The following is a 23,879-nucleotide window of genomic DNA, read 5'->3' as shown; positions in this document are numbered from 1 at the left end:
AAGAATTGCTTTTGCAAGATTTGCTTTCTCCTCTAATGACATATTATCATCCAACAGAGCAAGAGGAATCATTGTTGAATCTAAATACCAACTATGTTTGTAAAGAGAGTTTAAAATTGCATTGACAGCATCTGGTTTGGCACAAAGTTTTTGGTACTGTTGCATTTGGTGTATTGCTTTTATATCAAGAAAGGGAGCTCTAATAGCGTCATTAGCCTGTAAATACCATTTGGCATAAAAGCAAACTGTAAATTCACTTATTAGCCTGATTTCTGTCTTAAGTTTATTGTTCTGGTTTACAAACTCAAGATGACTGGAAAAAAGCTTTCTTTAGGTAGTAAAGTACTTTGGATAAGAACCTAGCATGATAGCATAAAGAAACTTTCTTTAACCCAGAGTTACTTGCAGTATTATCAAATATATTCCTCCTACTTTGGATTCAAGGTTGTACTCCTTAAGGAGGTCCGTTACACCATTTCACTGATCTTCACCAGAGGATGATGGTCAAAGAAGTACTCCAAGCAAGTGTGTCTCACCTTTAATATTTACAAGTACAACCAGTCTATCAGTTTTAATTTTTTTTCCTTTGTTTAGTTCAATTAATGTTTTGCCATCAAAATGCACTATGCATGGGTATGGGGATTCATTCATTGCTTGTTGAACATCTTCTTTTGATATCATGCATATATTATGATTTGCATGTTTCATTTTTCTAGCTGCTGTAGATGGCTACATTTTCCCAATTGTGTTAGAATTGCACCTGTAACTTTATGTAAAACACTTAGAGAAATATCACTGATTATAAGAGCTACATTACTAGCAAAAAACCATAAGAGCTACATAAGAGCTACATGACCATAAGAGCTACATTACCAGCAAAAACATCTATGGGAATTTCAGCAGTGACTTTTTGTTGTGAAGGTTTTGTTTTAAACCACTCTCCAGGATCAAAATCAGTATCACTCAAGGAGTCCACACTAGTATCTTTATTAATCTCAACATTAGTTGTACTCTCCATTACAAATGTAACAAAAAATTTACTACTTATTCATTTATACGAGAGATTGAACATTGTTTTTTAAATATTTTAGCTTAAGGGATTCATTCTAAAACTAGTTATTACCTTTAATGGCTGGTTTTGCTTCTTTGATAATAAATAGTTTTTTTTTAGACCTTAGTGTTCTTATACTTCCTATTTTCTGACCACACTCTTCTTCTTTATACGTATTTATTAAATCTATTTAATTTTTACTGACCTAAAAAATCAAACTTAAAATAATTATTGAAAAATAATTTACTACTACAACAAATGGAACCGTTCAATTGTTCTTTGAACTACTAAAGCTGGGTCTCGTCAAATCTCCACCTTATAGAAATGACTAAATTTTATTGTAGATTTACACTACTAACTAAAAAAGTAAAAAGTATATATTTTGGATATATAGTTATAATCCTTTGTCAGTAACATAAATATGGTAATTATGTTATCAAATATTGTAATTTTTTCAAATCTAAATACAATAAAAAAAATTTTAAAAATAAGAAAACTACGATACCATGTATTTTTGCTAAAATATTTAGGTAAAAATAAACATCCCAGAAAAAAAAAAATTTCAAATTTTTTTCATTTAACTTTCCCCCTGGACCTGCAAAATCGGCTGTTTTTGATGGTTTTTGAGAATTTTTTTTCTAAAAGTGCTTGGAGGGGGGGGGGGGGGGAGGGTAAAGATAGAGTGGACCTGTTGAGCTCAAATTTTTTGGGAGTTGTTTTTTTAACATTTGCCCCAAATCTAGAGTGTATGGTAATTTAGATTTGAAAATTTCCTCAAATTGACTACCTCTAATATATGTATATATATATCTATATATATATATATATATATATATATATATATATATAGATATATATATTTATATATATACCTCGTCCCTGGTAGTACCACGCTCAACTTGTTTCTCCGCGCAGCGGCCTTGTTCGTCAAGGTTCGTGTTTCGGAGTTATAAAGTTGAGAGAGGGTTATAACCACTATTAAGTAGCCTCCTCATCTGTAGTGGCCTTCTCGGCCTTGAGGAGGTGAATGACAAAAAAATATATATATATAAATATAAATATATATTTATATATATATATATATATATATATATATATATATATACACATATATATATATATATATGTATGTATGTATGTATGTATGTATGTATGTATGTATGTATGTATGTATGTATGTATGTATGTATGTATGTATGTATGTATGTATGTATGTATGTATGTATGATATATATATATATGTATGTATGTATGTATGTATGTATGTATGTATGTATGTATGTATGTATGTATGTTAGTAAAAACACTTATCTAATTTTTAGTTGTCTTCAACAGTGTGTTTCTCCATCAGTAGGTTCATCAGGAAGCTTCCTGATAAACCTTCCTGATGGAGAAACACGCTGTTGAAAATAAATAAAAATTAGATAAGCGTTTTTACTAATTTATTATTGCTCTGTTCTTTAAGAACATTAAGCACTCTATTTATAGAATACAATAACATAATAAATGCCAAACGCCTAATATGAATTTTGACCTCATAAAATTCTCTTTTTATTTTTTTTAAGACATTAACTTGTTTAAATTACTGCAATAATGTTAATTACTGCAAAACGAGTTTTATAACTTAAATATATATTTTTGTCAGAATTCAATTATATATTTTTTAAATCAGTCATTACAATAAAATAAAAATAAAATATCATAATATAAAATAAAGATTAAATAGAATTTTACTTTTTTTTATTACAATTTTATTTTTTATTATTAAATAGAAATTTAAGTAAATTTTCTTATTGCAATCAAAAGTTGATTAAATATTATTGTGCTCAAGTGATGATAAATAAAAGATTTTATTATATTTCTTTTATGGTTTCTTTTATTTTTTGTGTTTCGTTTAATAATTTCGAATACCAAAAAAAAATTTGTTGTTAACTACAAACAATTTTGTTTTCTGTTACTAAATATTTCGATAAAATAATTAGCCTAATAGAGATTAAGTTTTCATAGTATTTAATTTATTTGAGTTTTTTTTTCATTAGTAAATAGCACTTATAACTAAGATAGTTGTCATTCAAACTTTTGTAACAAACTATTTTACATAATCGTCATTAAAAAGTTAATGTGATTTTGTTATTAAAATAATTATTATATTAAAATAATTATGTTAATCATGCTTATAGAATAATTTAAAAGTTAAATAATAATAAAAAGTTGTTTAATGGAAATCGCTCTACGCGTACATAAAATTGCTTAACCCGTATGTAAATTGACGGCAACTTAACGCTTTAAAACATGGCCTGAAATATGTAAGGGTGTTTCATATTTTATTTATAATTTTTAGGGTTTTTGTCAACCCAAGTTTAGTCCAAATTCGTTGGGTGTTTAAAATGCCTGTCGAAGGCCTTGAAATTTATTCTGTAATTTTATTATTCTGGTAAATAGTATGGGACTGAATATTAAATAAAGAAAAGAAATATGTTGTAAAAATTATGAAATTAGCAGGATCTTCAGAAAGTGGTGAAAAAGCAAGATTTTTGCTCAAAAAAAGGTGTTTAATATTTGTTGGCGTATAAAAAAATTTTTCCAAATAAACTGTTTACAGACGCGGAACAAACTATTATCTGAATAGTTTTTATAATAGTGTCGAATGAGATTTTATATAGGCAGAGCGGAAACCACAATATTGATATTGGGGGTTGGGGCTAGAGATTTAATGAACCCTTGAGTTCATTAAATCTTTCCCCCAAAATTCAACTTTCAAAATTTTTGAAATTATTACCATTAAATTACATTTTTGAAAAAATAAAATACTTTGGGACGGGGCCTAGTCCCCCCTGGCCCACCTGGTGGTTACGACTCTGTATAGTTCGTTAAAAAAATTGTCTTAGATCCTTGAAGGTAACCTGACCTTGAACTAACTATTAATTCAACTTAAAGAGCTAATGAATAGTTTTTTATTTATTTTTGTTCTTTTTGTAATGTGGTTGAAGGGATTATTGTTGTTATTAGTTTTGTTGCCTCAAGATTAGGATGTATATGGAAGATCTTCAACTTTAAATAATTCTCATTGTACTGCTGTAGAATTTTTTTAGTAAAAAATAATTAAAAAAAACAAATTAAATGTTTAAGTATTACTAAGTATTAAAAAATTATATTTACAATTCAATATTTAGTCTTCAATCAAACGGTATCATCTAAAAATAGTTTTATTTACTTTGTAATTGCTTCATTTGCTGTTCCTTAGTCTTAGCTTTTTGAAGGTTTTCTCTTCTTTGATAAAGATCAAGTAGTAACTCCTGATAATTGTCTTCATTGTGAACATTGTCATTAACCAATCCAAGTTTAGCAACAAATTTGGAAAAAGCCTTAAACTGGTCAACATACTCCCATAGTGGTGCCAGGCTGTTTAACCAAATTTTATTATTCAGTTTTGTCAGGTTTAATAAACTAAATACAAGAATTTTCTCCCACTAATTGTGCAATACTTAATGGTTTTTCTACCTTAAAGTTAAGAGCTTTTAACAAATTTTATTTCTCTGAATGCCTGAAAAGTTCAGAAATTAGTTTTAAGAAGAGCATTTTTGCAACATCTTCTCTTCTGTAACAAAAATTTCTTGATCTAAAAGAGCAAGTGGAATCAAGGTTTCATCAAGGTACCATAAATGTGATTCCATTGAAACCATTGTAGCATAAATTCCATATAATATTAATTCAGAATACTGAACATATTATTTTATGTATTTTCTATATTTTGTTATTTGCCTATAGGCTTTTAGATTTTGGAATGGTGCAGCGTATGGCAATAAAGTTTTTAAAAACCAGATGGGATAAAAGATTGAGAATAATTTGGCCTTTGCATTCACTTTTTTTTTAATTATTATTTGTCCTTTCATAAGAAAGGACAAATAATAATTAAATTTTTTTAATTATTATTTGTCCTTTCATAAGCTGCAAACTGAATATTTGAATCTTTAGATAATAGATAGCCTTGAACCTAAAATGCGCATGAGACACGTACCCTGGAGCTTAAATTTGAAAAACTCTTTTAGGACATAAATACATAATAGTCAGTTTCAATAGCTCTTTGTTATCTGCTCTGGAAAAAAAATTTTCATTAAGAGCTTTCTCCCAAAATGTTATAGTTTCAAGTTTAGCAATTTTTAAGAAAGTGTTAGCAATAGATTGACTATCATATTTAACAAACTTTGAAGAATCAATGCTACTTTTAATGTCTTTCCAGTTTATTTTGAACCATTTGAACATTAGGAGATTTAGTTTTTACAGTGGTAAGTTTTTCACAGAAATATTTGAGATGTATTTCATAAATATGTCTCCTTCAAAACTCAACAATTTTACTAGAGCTGGCTGCTCTAGTGAAATTGAGCTTTGTTTTTGACTAAGCCTTACATTGGTACCAGAAAATCATCCTGTTTTTGAAGCAGTGGTATTAAATCATAAACTTTTTACATATTCCATATTCTTCGAGTATTATAACTAAAGAATTGAATTGAGCTTGTCCAGTATCACAATCAATTACTGGAATGCTAAGCAGTTTTATTTCCACGTCAAACTTTTTCGAATAGATTTCTTTTGAGCTTGCCAAATGAATGAGACAATTAAAAATCTTTCCACCTGAACTTATGATTAAATCCCTGCATACATTCATTAGATCTCTTGATGAAATATTTTTTGACACTGATGCCACAGCAGTATCTTTAACAAAATCCTTAACTAACTCGATTTTGGTCTGGTTGCACTAAATCGAATGAAGTATCTGATGCCATACTAGAATCACTTATGTCTAAGAAAGACTCTAGCTCTGTAGTTGATTTGCTTACATGAGATAACTGTTTGATATTAAAACTTGTTAACTGTTTCTTGTCTTTATTTTCTGAGTTATACCTCATGTCTTTGTTCCTCAAGGTCACAAGGCGTCAAATGTCTTTTGGTCCTTTAAAAATTTATATCAGCATAATATGAAAGTTTATCAAGGTTTGTTTTATTTAAGGTTTCTTTAATATTATCTTTACCAATCCAAAAAACCTGCTTCCCTTTCTTCTTGAATTCTTCCCTAGATTTTTCTGCTGCCTTAGAGTCCTTGTTAATAATTTTCTTTAATGTCTCCCAATTATCAATTAAACAAGTTTAATCAGAAGTTAATCAGACAAATTACCTTTTAGTTATTTCAAATGCTACAAACCCAGACATAATAATTATTAATAATAAAAATGGTACAAATTAGTAAGAGTCGTATTCAATACAAAACCTTAAATTTATAAAAATTTTATAAGTGCAGAAATTATAATTCTTACCTTATAGATATGTCCGTGAGTAATCTATTTTTGTAACACCCATCTAACAAAGGTTTTTTTACAACAAAAAGAATACAGTTGTCAGGGCAATTTACAAGACCAGAGCATTTACAATTTTATTGGGTCCAACAATACAACAAATTTTTTGGATAAAGTTAACTTGACTCTAGATCTTTTAAATTGAAAAAAAAAAGAAAAAAAAAAAAAAAGAAAAATTATTTTTTATTTGTTACAAAAGTTATTTGAGTTAAGTTTTCTATCAGTTTTTCTTCTTCTAATAAATATCCCTAGCTTTTAGTCTTGTAACTTTAACCATTTTGAATGATATTTAAATATTTTAGAAGATTACTTGTTATTAGTATTCCAAATGCAGTTTTAAATATCTTAGCATTGGAAAGTAACTGCAACATTACGCAACTCAAAATTCAAAAATAAAGCTAAAATCGACCTACCCTAACATATATATATATATATATATATATATATATATATATATATATATATATATATATATATATATATATATATATATATATATATATATATATATATATATATATATTTATAATTAAAATGAATGGAAACCTGTTTTAAAGTTGTCCAACTCTCTAATTTTCTGCAGTTAACGAATTGTTAAACTATATTAGAAGCCTTTATACTAGTGCCAAATAAAATAATTGCACTCTTTTCAACTACTGATTCATGTTAAAGTTTCACAAAACTTGTTTTCTAAATTTATGAATCTTTACATTGTAGCATACATGTAATGTGTGTGTAATACAAATTTCAAACTGCAAAATTCTTTTTGATACATCTTTACAACCATTATTGTTGTGCATTATGTATATAAGTAAAAAATGTCTTTAAAGGTTTTTTATTCAAAATAATATGTAGTGTTTTTATTTTTTTAGCTAAACCATTATTACAACCTGTTCAAATTTATGGTGGTAAATTATTAAGGTATTTCTATCTTTTTTTGATGAAAACATTTAAAATTTTGTGTCCTGGTTCTCAAGTTAAAAAATTGCATACATACATCTTGTCTATTTTATGAAATGGGTTTTTGTCTAATAATTAATTTATCTTGTCTGATTAACTTCAGTTATAACATTAAAAGCAAAATAATATTAGGTATATTAAAATTGAATTTTAAAGTTATATTGTTAAAATTGAGTTTTAAAGCAAACAAAGTAGATTTTATAGTTCTAAAGAAATTCAATTGATTTATTCAGAGTGAAATCATGGATATAGCATACTGAGCACATACTACTTTTATTTTTATTTCTTATTTGATGAAAAGGATATATAGGTCCTGAAAGAGTTGTCATAAACTTTTGATGTTAGATAGGAGGGGGGGGGGGATATTATAGCAACATTAGAGAAATCAAAAAAAAATGTTAATATGCTCTGGGTATAAACATATCTATTGAATAAATATTAGGTGAAATATTAATTGCTTTAACTTAACTTTTTTAAAGTACTGAACATTTGTTCAAGTTTATATAAGTAGTAATTATGAGCAATTGCTCTCACATTGGTAAAAGTTTTTATTTAGCAGTAATAAGTAGTAATTATGAGCAATTGCTCTCACATTGGTAAAAGTTTTTATTTAGCAGTGGTTTTTTAAAGTTTTTCAGTGGAGAATTGCTGAGTTTGCAGGGTTGTTTTATGTAATGCTGTTCTTGAAATCTAAATCAATAAGTTCATCACCAAAGTTGAGTTTCAATTATTTCCCCAAAAAACTTTAACTGATTTCAAATGTATTAAAAGTTTGATAAAACCACTTGTGGTTTTATTTTTAATTCTTTAATTTTTCATTTTAATTCTTGTACTAACAGATACAAACTTTGATGCCCTGACATATAATAACTTTGATTCACAGATTTTAGTTCTCGCACTGACTAAACTTTGATGACATATAATAACTTTGATTCACAGTTCTCACTGATTTTATTCACAGTTCTCGCACTGACTAAACTTTGATGACATATAATAACTTTGATTCACAGTTCTCACTGATTTGATTCACAGTTCTCGCACTGACTAAACTTTGATGACATATAATAACTTTGATTCACAGTTTTCACTGATTTGATTCACAGTTCTCACTGATTTGATTCACAGTTCTCACTGATTTGATTCACAGTTCTCGCACTGACTAAACTTTGATGACATATAATATCTTTGATTCACAGTTCTCACTGATTTGATTCACAGTTCTCACTGATTTGATTCACAGTTCTCGCACTGACTAAACTTTGATGAGAATTATGAAGATGAAAGTGCTCTTTAAATGGTCCAGCCCTAAAATTTAGAACTTAAAAACTTTGAAAGACAATAAAAAAAAGCATCTGAAGAAAAAATGGTTTTGATAATTCATGCTGTTTCTACTATTCATACAAGAAGTTAAAAGACAACTCTTGTTTGATAAATGAAGATTTTTTCTCTTTTCCTTTAGACTTATCTCTAAGAAAGCCTGATGGAAATAACCATGTAACTTATTAGGTGGTTTTTAAAAAAAATATATTTTAAAATATTTTAAGTATTGCACTATTGAGCTAAGTTTGTTTTATATTGGTCACTAAGTTTGTTTTATATTGTTTTATATGCGGTAGTGGTGTAGTGGTAAAGCGCTCGCTTCATAAGCGAGAGGTTCCGAGTTCGATCCCCACCACGTCCCTGGTAGTACCGCGCTCAACTTGTTTCTCCGCGCAGCGGCCTTGTTCGTCAAGGTTCGTGTTTTGGAGCTATAGAGTTGAGAGAGGGTTATTAACCACTAATAAGTAGCCTCCTCCTCTGTAGTGGCCTTCTCGGCCTTGAGGAGGTGAATTAAAAAAAAAAAAAAAAAAAAAAAAAACATAACAAAACTACTATTTATGCAAAATGCCATGTTTACAAAATTTAGATTTGATAATGGATCAAGCCATTGTTTAATTTAAATTACGTATGATTATTAATTAAATTAAATTTATTAATAATTATTTAATTAATTTAATAATTTATTTAATTAAATAACGCATGATTATTTATTTACATATAATAGTTGTTTCTATTGCTTTTTTTTTCATTTAGAAAACAAGGATTAGAGAAAAAATACCAGGTGAAATAATATATGTTATTTTAACTGTATAAGTATTTTATAATCTTAAAATTTTATGTTAGTTTCTAAATAGCTTCTTGAATTAATAAAAAAGCAGTTAAAAACTTTTTTTTATACATAAGTCTAACATATGAATGTGATGTGAAATAAAACTTTAAAAGTCACAGTGCTTATAATTTATTCTCCGCATTTTCTATTATTAATTAGAACATTAAAAAAAAAAACTTTAAAGATTTATCATTTAAACAAAAATATTATAATATTTTTATTTTTTTTCATTTTAAGGATTTAGAGATAAAGTAATAGAACTAAATTTGTCAAAATTTAGTTCTATTACTTTATCTCTAAATCCTTAAAATGAAAAAAAATTAAATAATAAAAATTTTTGTTCAAAAATTTGTTAATTTTTGTTCAAAAATTTGTTAATTTTTGTTCAAAAATTTGTTAATTTTTGAACAAAAATTAACAAATATTGGTAACTGATAAAAATTACATTAACAAATATTGGTAACTGATAAAAGTTACATTAGCAAATATTGGTAACTGATAAAATCTAAAAATAGTTTATAAGTATATAATAATTAAAATGAATATCGCTCTCGTCTGAAGAACTTGCGAGGGAGAGAGCTATAAGTTGATTTTATATTAATGATAATATTTTTTTGCTGGAATCAAAATATATTTAATGAAACTGTAGAGTTTACATATTTTTAAATAAAGAAGATATAATTGTTATAAAGTACATCACGCATAAATTAAAATTAAAAATCTCAGTGCAAGAGAGCCAATGATTCATTTCTTTTATTTGAATTTAAATTCAGCATTTTTTTTTTTAAATTTCCTATGAACTTTATCATAACTTAATTGTACCCTGGTTAAAATTAATTGTACCCTGGTTAAAATTAATTGTACCCTGGTTAAAATTAATTGTACCCTGGTTAAAATTAATTGTACCCTGGTTAAAATTTATTGTACTCTGATTAAAATTAATTGTACCCTGGTTAAAATGAGCCATTCACTAACTCGTACAGTTTTTTTTGGGTCTATTTGAAAAAAAACTTCACTGAACTAGGACTTTTACTTTGAATTGCATAAAAGTTTATGTAATAAAATATCAAAACTCGCAACACTTCAATAAAAGTACCAAACTTTGAATGCTTAAAAATTAAATATCTGGCGCAATATAGTTGATCAAACTAAAACAAAATGAAATTTAAATCGTTTAAATGTCGAATACTTTTGTGTCATATATAATTTAACCAACTAAGTATTTTCACTGATATCTTCAAATCAGTTATATTAAATTTTATTTATCAAAAAAAGTTGAAGTTAAGCAAAACTAAAAATTAAAACTATAACAGAAAAATTCAAAATACTTAGTCTCCTAACCTCTAAGTCAGACATTTTTGAAAAGTCTGACATACGGAGAGCCTTGCTTAATTCATTAATTTGGACAAAATATAAACTTCAGAGTCTGAGTTAACAAGATTTTACTGTTTATTATTATTTGTTATATGTATTGTTTATTGAAACTTTGGGAAATGTGTTCACAAACAATAAAAGAAAAAGTTTCATGCCTTTATGACCTGGTTTTCACTGATGTAACAAACACATTTTTACAAATATATGTCAGTATTTAAGTTATTTATATATATATATATATATATATATATATATATATATATATATATATATATATATATATATATATATATATGTATATATATATATATATATATATATATATATATATATATATATATATATATTTATGGCTATTTCCTCGATGGAAGAGATAAATTTTGTGTTTAAAAATATCTTTTTTCAAAAGGTTTTATTTCTTTAATTATAGTTTAAACACCTTAAAGTTATTGTTAAAATAAATTTTGAAAATGTTTGAACCGAGTAGATAAATTTGATGAATGTTAGCAACTGTTTTTTTTTTTTTATTATTCGAAAAAGTGAGTAAAATTTGAGGGCGAGTTATTGCAATATTTTAAACAAAACATATCCATATTTTTGTTTAGAAAGAATCTTTGAAATTACATATATGTCTTGAGGAAAAAAACTTTTACTCTTTAAAAATAATTCAAGTATTTTTTTGTCACATGCACATCTGCAAAAATTACGTTGCGTCACTGAACTAAAAGCTAAAAAAGTTTAATTATCACAATGAAATTATGCTTTATGGCGAGGTTTTTTCAGAAATAATATATTTTAATGTAAACTTTTAATTATTACTAAAAAAAAATTGGTCAAAAAGCATTGTATTAACATATAGTTATAGTTTAAAAGCTGTTGCGTCACTGAACCCATCGACGGGATAATTAGCGTTTTATAAAATAGCGCGGTAAGGAAGTCAAAATATCATCCAAAAGATCAGATTTCGTTGTGGGTTTTCAAATTTTTCAAATTCGAATAAATTTTTGCATTTTAGTATTGTAAAGGGCTATTAGTAAATATTAGTAAACTTTTGGATTTATGTTAACATTTTCTTATAAAGTTGTAAATTTTTAAGAAATGGAATCAAAATTAGAAGTAAAAAAAAACGTTATGCAGAATACCAAGCTAATTATGTTTCTCGGAATGCTGATAAAAAGAAAGAAATGTCCAGAGTTAGATCTAAGAGATATCGAGAAAAATCAAAGACCAAGCTCATTTTTTACAAAACGTTCAACAAAGAGGAAAAGCATTGAAAAAAGTTTTAAAAGCACTACTAACTTCAAAGGAGAAACAATCTGAAATTCTTTCTATTCTTTCAAATAGCTATGCTTGTAAAGATAATTCAGGTCTACCTCCAGCATGTTCAAAGCTGTATGGTCTTTCTGAAAGCGATGTTTTAGCAGTTGTAAACTTTTATTATGAAGGTGAAGTTTCCCAAATATCACCAAACAAAAAAGATGTCACTCGAATTCAATTATCTGAAGTTTTTGAGTTATTCAAGGAAAAGCATCTGCACATAAAAATTTAACTCAGCAAATTTTGCGACCTTCGTCCACGCAATGTAAAATCAGTTACAAAATTTCCGCATAATGTTTGTGTTTGTAGTTTGCATGAAAATATGCAATTTGCCTTAAATGCATTAACAAAATCAATTCAAGCGCCTTCAATCAAAGTTGGATCTGAAATGATAAATAACTTTGTTTGTGAACCGAACACATACGATTGCGCCTATGACAAATGCGTTGCATGCAAAGGTATGAAACAGTTCGATAAACACTTGCAAACTGTTAATACATTTGGTTTCGAAGTATCCTGGGACAAGTGGAGAAAGCCTGAAACTAAAACATATGTAAACATTAAAAAAATTTCAAAAAAGTCTACTGTAACAGAACTCATCCAACACATATCAGCGATGCGTGATAAGTTCGTTAAACACGCATTTGTAAAGAAAAACCAATCAACAATTTTTAATAAACTGAAGGAGGTTTCGATGAGTGTTAATTCTGAAATTGCGGTAATTTAAGTTGACTGGGCTGAAAATGCTAGGTGTTTCTATCAAAATGAGCCACAAGCGACTCATTTTGGTCATAATCAAGTTTCTATCATGACCCTAGCAGTCTGGAACATTGAGTTAAAAACATTTGCCATAGTTTCAGATTCAACTGATCATACTAAGTCTTCCGTTATACCGTACATTGACAAAATCCTTCACTTTATTCCTGATTAAGTCAAAGAAATACACATGTTAAGCGATAGTGCACTTCTCAGTTCAAAAACAAAAGTATTATGGCTGCAATGGTTGTGTTTAAAAAACGTTTTCATAAAAAATTCTTCTGGCATTTCTTTGCAGCATAACCGGGAAAGGAGTGGTTGACGGAATAGTAGCTACTGTTAAGCGAATCGCAGCCCTGAGAGTTAAAACTAGTCAATAGGAAATCAGGTCAGCAGCAGATTTTGCGTTAGCATTACAAGATTTGCAAATATCTGTAATTCACATGTCAGAAAACAATACAAGACAACAAAAAAATGAACTTGGATTCAGTTCAATTTTAAGTTATTCAAGAAAAATCAAAGGTACACTGCAGGCCAAAAGTTTCCGGACACTTGATATTATTATATAAAAGGTTAAAATCTATCCTGTATCATTAAATTAATCAATAATATTAATTTATAATACTTAAACTTACTAATTTTAAGAGTTTATGTAAGTTTGAGGTCAGTAATTGGGTATTACTGACCTCAAACTTACATAAATAAGTTTTTTTTTTTAATTGTTTATTTTAACTTGATATATAACGTTACACACTCTTAAGAGTTTGGTCTTGTTAAAGTTATTTATTTGTTCAAACATGAAGTAAATATTTATAATATAATGATAACCGACTAAAATGATTAAAAATATTTAGTTTTGTTTAGTTTCCATTTGGTATTAATGACGGTTGCATTAAAAAATTTTGAAAAAAAATTTAAAATTTTATTTTCGACTATTTAATTAAAAATATGGGTAAAAAACCATCTTTAACGGTTGCAAAACGTTCTGAAATAATTTCATTACATAAAGAAAGTTATTCAGTTCATAAAATTTGCAAAAAATTAAAAGTTGCCAGAAGTACTGTACAAAATACCATCAAACGATGGAAAAAAACAGGCTTTTTTGAAGACAAAAAAAGATCTGGTAGACCACGGAAGACAACAAAAGCAGAAGATAATAATATAATATTGATGAGTAAAAGAAATCGAAAACTTACGGCCACGGAAATTACTTCAGGCTTTAATAGGAGTCACTCAAAATCTATTCATTAACCACTACGAAACGACGTCTTAGACAAGCAGGACTTTCTGGCCGCATTGCGGTCAGGAAACCGTTGGTACGGATTGGAAATTAAAAGAAAAGGTTACAATGTGCTATAGACCACCAAAATTGGACAGAAGAAGACTGGTGAAAAATACTATGGACCGACGACTCCAAATTTGAACTGTTTGGGCAAAGACGTAGAATTTACATCAAAAGAATAACAAAAGAAAAAATGATCCCAGAGTGTTTAGTACCGACAATCAAGCATGGTGGTGGGTCAATTATGGTATAGTAATGTTTTTCTTCAGCTGGTGTAGGTGACCTAGTTAAAATTGAGAGTATTATGAAAAAAGAACAATATAAAACAATTCTAGAAAACAATGCTATACCTTCTGGCTTAAGAACTATTGGTCGTGGTTTTGTTTTTATACAGGACTATGACCCTAAACACACCTCAAAATTATGTAAGAACTATATAAAGGAACAAGAGGATAATGGTGTCCTCAAAAACATGACCTTGCCGGCCCAATCACCAGATTTGAACCCAATAGAGTTACTGTGGGAAGAATTGGACAGAAAGGTCAGACAAAAATGCCCAACATCCAAAGAGCACATGTGGCAGATATTAGAAGAATCTTGGTTATCAATTACACCCGAAATAATAAATAAATTAATAAATAGGATGTCACGGATCGCAAAAAAAGTGATAAAAACTCGTGGGTTATTTTTTGATGAAAAAACAGTTTAATAATAATAGTGTTGTTAGTATTTATTTTTTTTATTGCATTTTTTGCCTTTTTTTTTTCTTAAATAGTAACTATATGTATCTTTTATAAAATAAATATGATATTTGAATTTTTTTGAAATAATTATAGGAGTTTTTATTAAAAATTTAAACAAAATCCAAGTGTCCGGAAACTTTTGGCCTGCAGTGTATATCAAAATCACATTATTTTTATGTTCAGAATGATAACGTTGTTCCAATGCTATTTTCACCTGAGTATAATTAAAATTTATTACAAAATAACAAAACTTTTTAAAATGATTTTAATTTCGTCTTTTTGTTTCGTCACTGAACGTTGCGTCACTGAACTGATAGTTTTTTTTCTGTAAAATAAAACGATATGAAAACTTTATTGTTTGTGGCTTTTTTTATGACTACCTTATTGCCAAATAAATAAATTACAACAAAAAAAAACTAATAAGTCAAGCAAGAATTAAAATTTCATGGAAAACTCCATTTAAAAGTATGCTGATAAAAAAACAATTTTTTCCGCGTTGTGTCACTGAACTCATGTTTTAATTTTTGCTATCTAGCAGTGTTATGTTAATACAATTGTGTTTAGTTTATATTATAAAATTTTAATTCAAGATTGATTTAGAGTAATAAAAAATTATTTTTGAGTTGTAGAAAAATTTCTATTAAAAAAAATCTCTCCGCATGATGCGTCACTGAACTATGGAATTGGCCATATATATATGTATTTATACTTACACTAATATATATATTATATTAGCATAAGTATATTATATAAGTCTATTATATATTTATTAAGAATATAAAAAATAATTCACTTGATAATAATTAAATTGTTGGGTTGGGTAATAAGTTTGTTCGGTTTTTTTCAAAGAGGATTATTTAAAGGATTTGTTTATTGTTGAGCAAAGTATTTGTATTCATTAGACAGTGCCCTTTCTGCTCAACAGAACTGTGTTATTCATTTTTTCTAATATTTTTATTTTTTCCTATTTTCCACCCTTAAAAATGGAATACTTAAGTAGCAAAAATCAGCATTTTTCTTCGTTTTTCATTGCAATCAAAAAGCAGCTGAAGTTGCTTGTGACATATGCAACGTGTATGGAGAAGGTGTCATAGATGAGCGCCCAGCACAGAAATGGTTTGTGAGGTTCAAAAACAGCAACTTTGACCTCGATGACATACTTCGCAGCGGACCACCCATAGAATTCAATGAGGAGCATTTCAAGGCACTTTTAGAGATGCCAAAAAAATGAACTGTGATCATAAAACGATCCTTAACTATCTTCACAAATTGGATTTGCCAAAAAACTGGGAGTCTGGGTGCCTCACAAGCTTAACAAAGTCAACAAAAAAAATTGTCTTCAAATTGCTGCTCAACACCTTGCGTGCCATTGAGCAACACGTGGCCATAAACAGCCCTTTTTCTACCGAATCGTCACGTGAGATGAGATATGGTTCCTGTATGTCAATATGAAACAAAGAAAGGAGTGGGTGGCCCCAGGAGACATGCCGATGCTAAGAGTCAAGTAAGATATCCGCCTGAAAAAGACCATGATCTGCATTTGGTGGGACTGGGAAAGCATGATACACTGGGAAATGCTTGAAAGGAGCGCAACAGTCAACAAGCTCTACATAGCCCAACTGCGCCGTGTAAATGAGGCTATGCGATTGAAAAGACCTTATCGACAAGGCCAAGTCATCTTGCTCCACGACATTGCCAGACCCAATGTTGCACAAGTCGTCAAAACCGGACTCAAAGAGCTCGAATGGGAAGTTCTTCAACATCCACTGTACTCTCCGAACCTTGCACTAACAGATTATCACCTTTTCCACTCCTTGTCGAATCAAATGAGGGGTGCTAACTTCGACGGCAAAGAGGACCTCAAAAACTGGCTTCACAACTTCTTTGACATCAGACCAGGCAATTTTTGGAAGAATGGCATCAACAAATTGGTTGAGAGGTGGGAGGAGGTTGTTAACAATAATGGCCAATACATAATTGATAAATTTATTGCTATAATTGTTGTTTTTTGTATAAATAAAGCTCTTTGTAAAAAACTGAGTAAACTTCCCCAACCCAATAGAGAGCAGTTTTTTGTTTTGTACTAACAATGAATTGAAAGTTATGAGTCATTACTGCTAACAGATAGAATGGAATGTTTACTATTTTGAAAACGTGTTCGTCCAAATGAGAGTAGAAAATTTAAATTATAAAATTAAAGCTTGATAGAATTTTGAAAAATCTAATTTTAAATCGCAATCAAGCATGTTAATTTAACTCCAACAGGAAACAAAGTTATATTGTCAACTTTTAGTAAATGGAAAGTGGAAATTACCTATGTAATAGAAATATATTGCAAAGTTTTATAAGAAATAGGCAAAATGTTTTAAAAGATTGTAAAGTGTTAATAAAAGAAACTGCTTTGTGTTTTATTGATGGGACAAACTTTGTAACAAGCTACACAATTCAAAGATGTTTAATGATCGCATCTCATCTTAGCCTCATAAAATACAAGAATGAGGAACAATCAAATGATAAATGTTCATTGTCAACTGATGGAATAAATATGAAATCCTCTAAGGTAATAATAATTTTTAATTTTAAAGAAAATGCGCTAATTTGAAGCCACCCTTCTTGGGGCGCCTAAAATAAAAACATTTTGTTGATTTTCTGATTATTTTTTCCGGTACAAACCTCAATATAATTAAAAGGGTATATAATTAAAAAAAAAAAAAAAAATCTTCAAAGGTATCAACAGGTGATACTTATACTTGACTTGTCAACTACCTATGAAATGGCTCCTCAACCAACTATGCCGCACAAACATTTTAGTGTTATAATAAGGATAAGTATATTATTTGTTTTCCAATTAATAAATTTTAAAGATTATTTTGAAAATTTAATGTTTAATTGATTAACAGTATAATAAATTGTGTACAATTTTATTTAGGTAAAAAGCTGTAAAATGAACAGTGTTAGAATGATCAAGCATACCAAAAACAATGCCAGTGGATGCAAATATATGAGATTTATTGCAATGGCAGTGCGTGAAAAATGTGCAAATAATCTGATAAATACTAAATTTTTCTCAATTTTGTGCGATGGTAGGCAGGCCAGAAAAACTCAAAAAAAAAAAGATTTAGTTTTATCAAGAATTGAAAGAGAGTTCCTTTTTATATGGTGCTTAAGCTGCTTGACTTGGAAAGGTTTGGCAGAGGCAGATCAGACTCCATTGTAAAAAAGATTAAAAACATTTTTGAAGTGGGGGAATTTAAACTAGATCCCAATGATTATAAAAATAAGTTAGTAAGTATAACATTAGATAGGGCTAGCATCAACTTTGGCCGAAATTGTGGTATTATTGCACAATTTAAGACAGAAAGAGAATGGTTAATCCAATACCTTGTGTCAACCATAGAGTCAAACTTGCAATTAGAGATGTTTTTTCTGAGAACTGCAAATTAATGCAAGTACATAAATTTTACAATTCAAATTTTATCTGCTTCAAAGTTCTGGAAAAACAAAACAAGAAGTAATTAGTGCATCTGCAGTTTTAGGTAAGATTTCTAAGAAACTTATAGCGGGATAATGGGAACACGCTGAAATTATGTTTCCTAGGTTACCCAGCAAACACATGACCTGTTGCCCCACAATGTTATAACAATAATCAAACAAACAAATTTAGTACTTGAATTGAATTGAAGCTATAAGAAATTGATACAGATTTAGAATTTTCGGAAGTTACATATCACGTTAACCTGGAATACTGACTGGTGAATTCGATAAACCTAGGGATAAACGTAAACACTCTAGTCACAGAATATATAAAATGATAAACTTAGATATAACTTCTGCAGATGTATATTGGACGTCTGAAGATTTGATGTAGATTTGGTTATAAATATTAAGATTAAGAGAAGTGTTATTTCTAGACTTCTTCTATGGAATATGAGTCTGATATTTATGAAGCCATGCGGTTCATTGATTCTCAAAACTGGACTGCAGAGTAAGATTTAGGTGTAAAAGAAATAAATTTTTGTACTAAATGTGTACGCATTTCAAAATTTTGTACTAAATGTTTACACATTTCAAAATTTTGTAATAAATGTGTACACATTTCAAAATAGCATTGAATTATGACAATTTTAATGAAAAGTTAATTGCGCACAAATGAAAATTACTTTTAATCCATTCGAAAACAAATCTTGCATCTATGTTACACAATCGGCAGACACTAGAAATTTGGAGGTCAAGGAAAGAGTTTTTAGTATCTTAACAAAAATATTATCAGATCGACAGATATCAAGGATCCATGATACACTCAGTGATAGCATAATGATTCTGGGAAATCATGGCAACTGGTCAAAAGAAGAAATAATTTTGATTAAAAAAAAACAAAAGAAATTTATTTGCAAAAAAGAAGATTAATTCAAGTTGACGATGAACCTGAAGACTACAACACTGCAAGACTGGTGACACTAAAAACATATGTTTTAGAGCAGATTTATGATGACAATGAAATTGGCAGTGATGATGAAGACTGACGTATTAACAGCATTTAATTTCAAAAACAATGAATATGACGGACCTCTAACAACAGATGAGGAATAACACAGGCTTTAAACTTATATATTTATATAATATTTATTTATAATATTTATACATTAGTAAATAAATATCACAATCATGTCGCTGTCCATGACCGGCAGTAAAACCATTGATTTTTGTAAAATTTAAAAACTTTAAAAAACAAAAAAGTTTAAATTTTAGTTATAAGGGCATGAAAACTTGTTGCCTTTCTTAAAAAAAGGAGTAAAGCTTTAAAAAAAATTCACAAGAATGAAAGGCACCGCATCTTGAGTTCCTCCTCAAGATGATATTTTGTCAGACTTTTAACATGCAAAATTTGGGAAGTGGGGTGAAAAAACTTAGTTTAAAAAATCATGCGTATAACTTATTTTAGTTATAAGTTAAATAAAAATCTATAAAAAAATTTTTTAATTCAATTCTTAAAATGGAAAAAATACTTTTTTTGATAACTCAAATGTGAAAACTTGATTTGAAATAAATTTAAATTTTTTTAAGAATGGCTATAAAATAAATAAAAATAACCCCCCCCCCCCCCCACACACACACACACACACACAAACAAACACACATAAACACACACACACACATACACACACAGATATGTATATTTATATATATATATCTATATATATATATATATATATATATATATATATATATATATATATATATATATATATATATATATATATATATATATATATATATATATATATATATATATATATATATGTATATATATATATATATGTATATATATATATATATATATATATATATTTCTATATATCTATATATATAAAACAACAACAAGATATTTATTTTCCTTTTTTAAATCATATAATAATATTATAATAATAATAAATATAATAATAATAATAATAATAAATTTCATAACTTGATTGTAGTAAGTAAAAATAATTGCTTAATAAAAAGATTAAAGACTTATAATTAATTTACTCATTATATTAATTTATATTATTATCATTTATATATATCTATATATATATATATATATATATATATATATATATATATATATATATATATATATATATATATATATATATATATATATATATATATATATATATATATATATATATATATATATATGTATATATATATATATATGTATATATATATATATATATATATATATATATATATATATATATATATTTCTATATATCTATATATATAAAACAACAACAAGATATTTATTTTCCTTTTTTAAATCATATAATAATATTATAATAATAATAAATATAATAATAATAATAATAATAAATTTCATAACTTGATTGTAGTAAGTAAAAATAATTGCTTAATAAAAAGATTAAAGACTTATAATTAATTTACTCATTATATTAATTTATATTATTATCATTTATATATATATATATATATATATATATATATATATATATATATATATAAATGATAATAATATAAATTAATATAATGAGTAAATTAATTATAAGTATTTAATAATAATAACTAAATGATTGATAAGGATGGTGTCACTCAAACAGAATTCTGATCAAAGGAGTGACACCAGTTTTTAAATATAGTATGATTAATAATAAACATACACACATAGAACATACATAAACAAAGTAAACATTTAAAAATCATACTTTGATGATAATAATAAAAAATAAACAAACAAGAAGTTAATGATAATAGTTGTAGTAATCATAATTAAAAAAAATTAGAGTTTATTTTTTAATATTTAGTGAAAATCATGTCAATAAGTTAGAATAAAATTGTTCTCAGAATTTTTTTTATTGATTTTGTTTTAAATTAGGAAAAGTCAATAAAGGTGGTTGGAGTTGTAGTTTTTTGAACTCATTCACTATGCATACAAAACTCTTGTTCCATTCACAAATGCACTGATAGACAACAGAATGTTTACCATATTTCTGAGTTTTAAATGATGGTACACTAAGTTTTCCATTATATATGTTTCTAGTAGAGTATGTATGTATTATTCTACCATCTGTAAAAAAGTCTGTTATAGAAGGTAAATTTTTATTAAGAGAGTCAAAATAAAAAGAAGATTAGCAAATTTTACAAGCGCTGGAAAGGTTGGAATTTTTAGTTTTTTTAAAGATTCTGATGTTTCTGATTTAAAAGGTTGGAAGTTTATAATTCTTATGGATTGACGTCAAGAGGACATCAATTTTTTTGATGTGATAGTTGCCATTTTGATGTGATAGTTGTCATTTTGATATTTTGATATTTGATATTTTTGATATTTCATATATGTATTATTACATATATATGTAGGTACGTGAGTAAAAAATTTCAAATTGTTTGAATACTATAATGTTATATATCATTAGAAAGAGGATTATTACAGTATTTTAAAGGTGAAAAAATGATCAAAATCGAACAATTGGTTCAAATGGCGGTTTTAGTAGCGATTTTTCTATATATGGATTTGTTGAAGAAACTGTGGTCAAAATAATGTTTTTCTTCACTTAAATTGTCATAACTTTGCCAATTCTTATCAAAATACAAATATCTTGGTGTCAAAAGATAGTAAGAGTGGGTTACAACTTTATGTTAAACTCTAACCACCGGGTGTATCGGATGGACAGAGGGGCACCAAACCACCACCACGCCCGTATAAAACTGAACACTTTTTTCAGAATTTTTTTTTTTGTAAATACATAAGCAATATAAATACACAAAAAAGTTGTTTTAAATTTATAGTAAACCACCAAAATATACGAGAGGTGAATGTTAGCAATAGAGGTGGGTGTGGTGGCGATTAGTGTATCACGCCCTGGGATCAAAAACGACTTAATTTTATAAATATTTATATCTTTACTATAATGAGCAAAAATTAGTACACAATATAAAATTATGTTATACAATCTTACGTATAAAAGTGGTGTTTCTATTACGAAGGGGCGTATGCCCACCACCTGCCTCCCCCCCCCCCCCTCCTCCACCTCTCCACCCAACGTAAAAAAAAAAATTATTATTTTCAAAATTTGAACAATAAATTTAAAAAATAAATTAAAAAATTGGAAATAAATTAAAAAATAAATTCATACCAGACAACCACCAATTATGGGAGGTTAATGTAAAACTCACAGTAGATATGTTGATGATGTTTTAGTACTATAATAATATTAATAATTGAATATTTAAAGTACAACAACAAAGAAGTAAAAAACATATTCCACTAGATTAAAAGATACATTAGTGGTGCATCCATGGTCATAAGAGAGTGGAGTATAAAAAAGGGCGTATCTAAATATGTCATAAGAAAGAGGCATTCTAATGCCCCTTCCACTTCTTACCAAAAATTATTATTTAATTGGATATATATTACAAAAAAAATTATACAACTACTAATGTGGGGCTATAAGTCAATTGGCTGTAAAAAATATGTCATCTTTCTAACCAAGTATAGCAAAATCCTATAATAAAATCTTTCATGTGATTATTACATTAACAGAAGTAAGAACCATACCGTATAGTTAACGAGCTAGCCATTTTGTTTGGTTAACAAACAAATTTCCTGTTTCAAAATAAAAAATAAATAAAATATTAAAAAATAATAATAATAATATAAAACTATTTTAAAGAAAATACAATATATTTTTGTCTTGGCTTTTAGTGAATGATTAAAATAATTAATTCCAAAAATGAAAATGTTTTAACCATTTTTAATGATAGACACCACGTGAAGGTAAGCCAGAACCGTCTATCAAAAAACTTAACAAGTCACAACACTTGCTGTATTATTTAGGCTGTATTAAAATTATTTGTAATTAACAATATATATATACATACATACACACACACATATATATATATATATATATATATATATATATATATATATATATATATATATATATATATATATATAAACCTTACCAACAGTAACGGATGAAAATGATACTAAAAAATAAAAAGACAATACACAAAACAACCTTACAATTATTTTATAATTAAAACTATACTGAAAAATAATAATATATAAAACTTGCCAACATTAATGGACGATGATGATACTAAAAAATAAAAAAACAATACACAACATAACCTCACAATTATTTAGCAATTATAATCATATCGAAATGTAAGAATATATAAACCTTACCAGCAGGAATAGACGACAGTGACACTAAATATGAATTAAATGCATAATATAAGTCTCCTTCCATTAATATATATATATATATATATATATATATATATATATATATATATATATATATATATATATATATATATATATATATATATATATATATATATATATATATAAATTCTCTCACCAATTATCGAAGTAAGGTTTGCT

At 27.2% G+C, this 23,879-nt stretch overlaps 1 protein-coding gene across 7 annotated transcripts in view; it reads left to right on the top strand.

Moving 5' to 3' along the window:
* Positions 1–23,879, top strand: part of LOC101235086 (serine/threonine-protein kinase Nek1) — a 295,109-nt gene that overhangs the window by 73,739 nt on the left and 197,491 nt on the right. For all 7 annotated transcript variants that reach the window (XM_065813420.1, XM_065813417.1, XM_065813419.1 and 4 more), the window contains exons 14-15: positions 7,275–7,323; positions 9,436–9,463. In XM_065813420.1, the coding sequence (XP_065669492.1) occupies positions 7,275–7,323; positions 9,436–9,463 (77 nt within the window). The remainder of the gene's footprint in view (positions 1–7,274; positions 7,324–9,435; positions 9,464–23,879) is intronic.

Source organism: Hydra vulgaris, chromosome 12 (assembly GCF_038396675.1).
Source record: "Hydra vulgaris chromosome 12, alternate assembly HydraT2T_AEP".
Lineage (NCBI taxonomy): Eukaryota > Metazoa > Cnidaria > Hydrozoa > Anthoathecata > Hydridae > Hydra > Hydra vulgaris.
The sequence above is the reverse complement of the archived record's forward strand: the minus strand, read 5'-3'. Positions and strand labels throughout refer to the sequence as shown.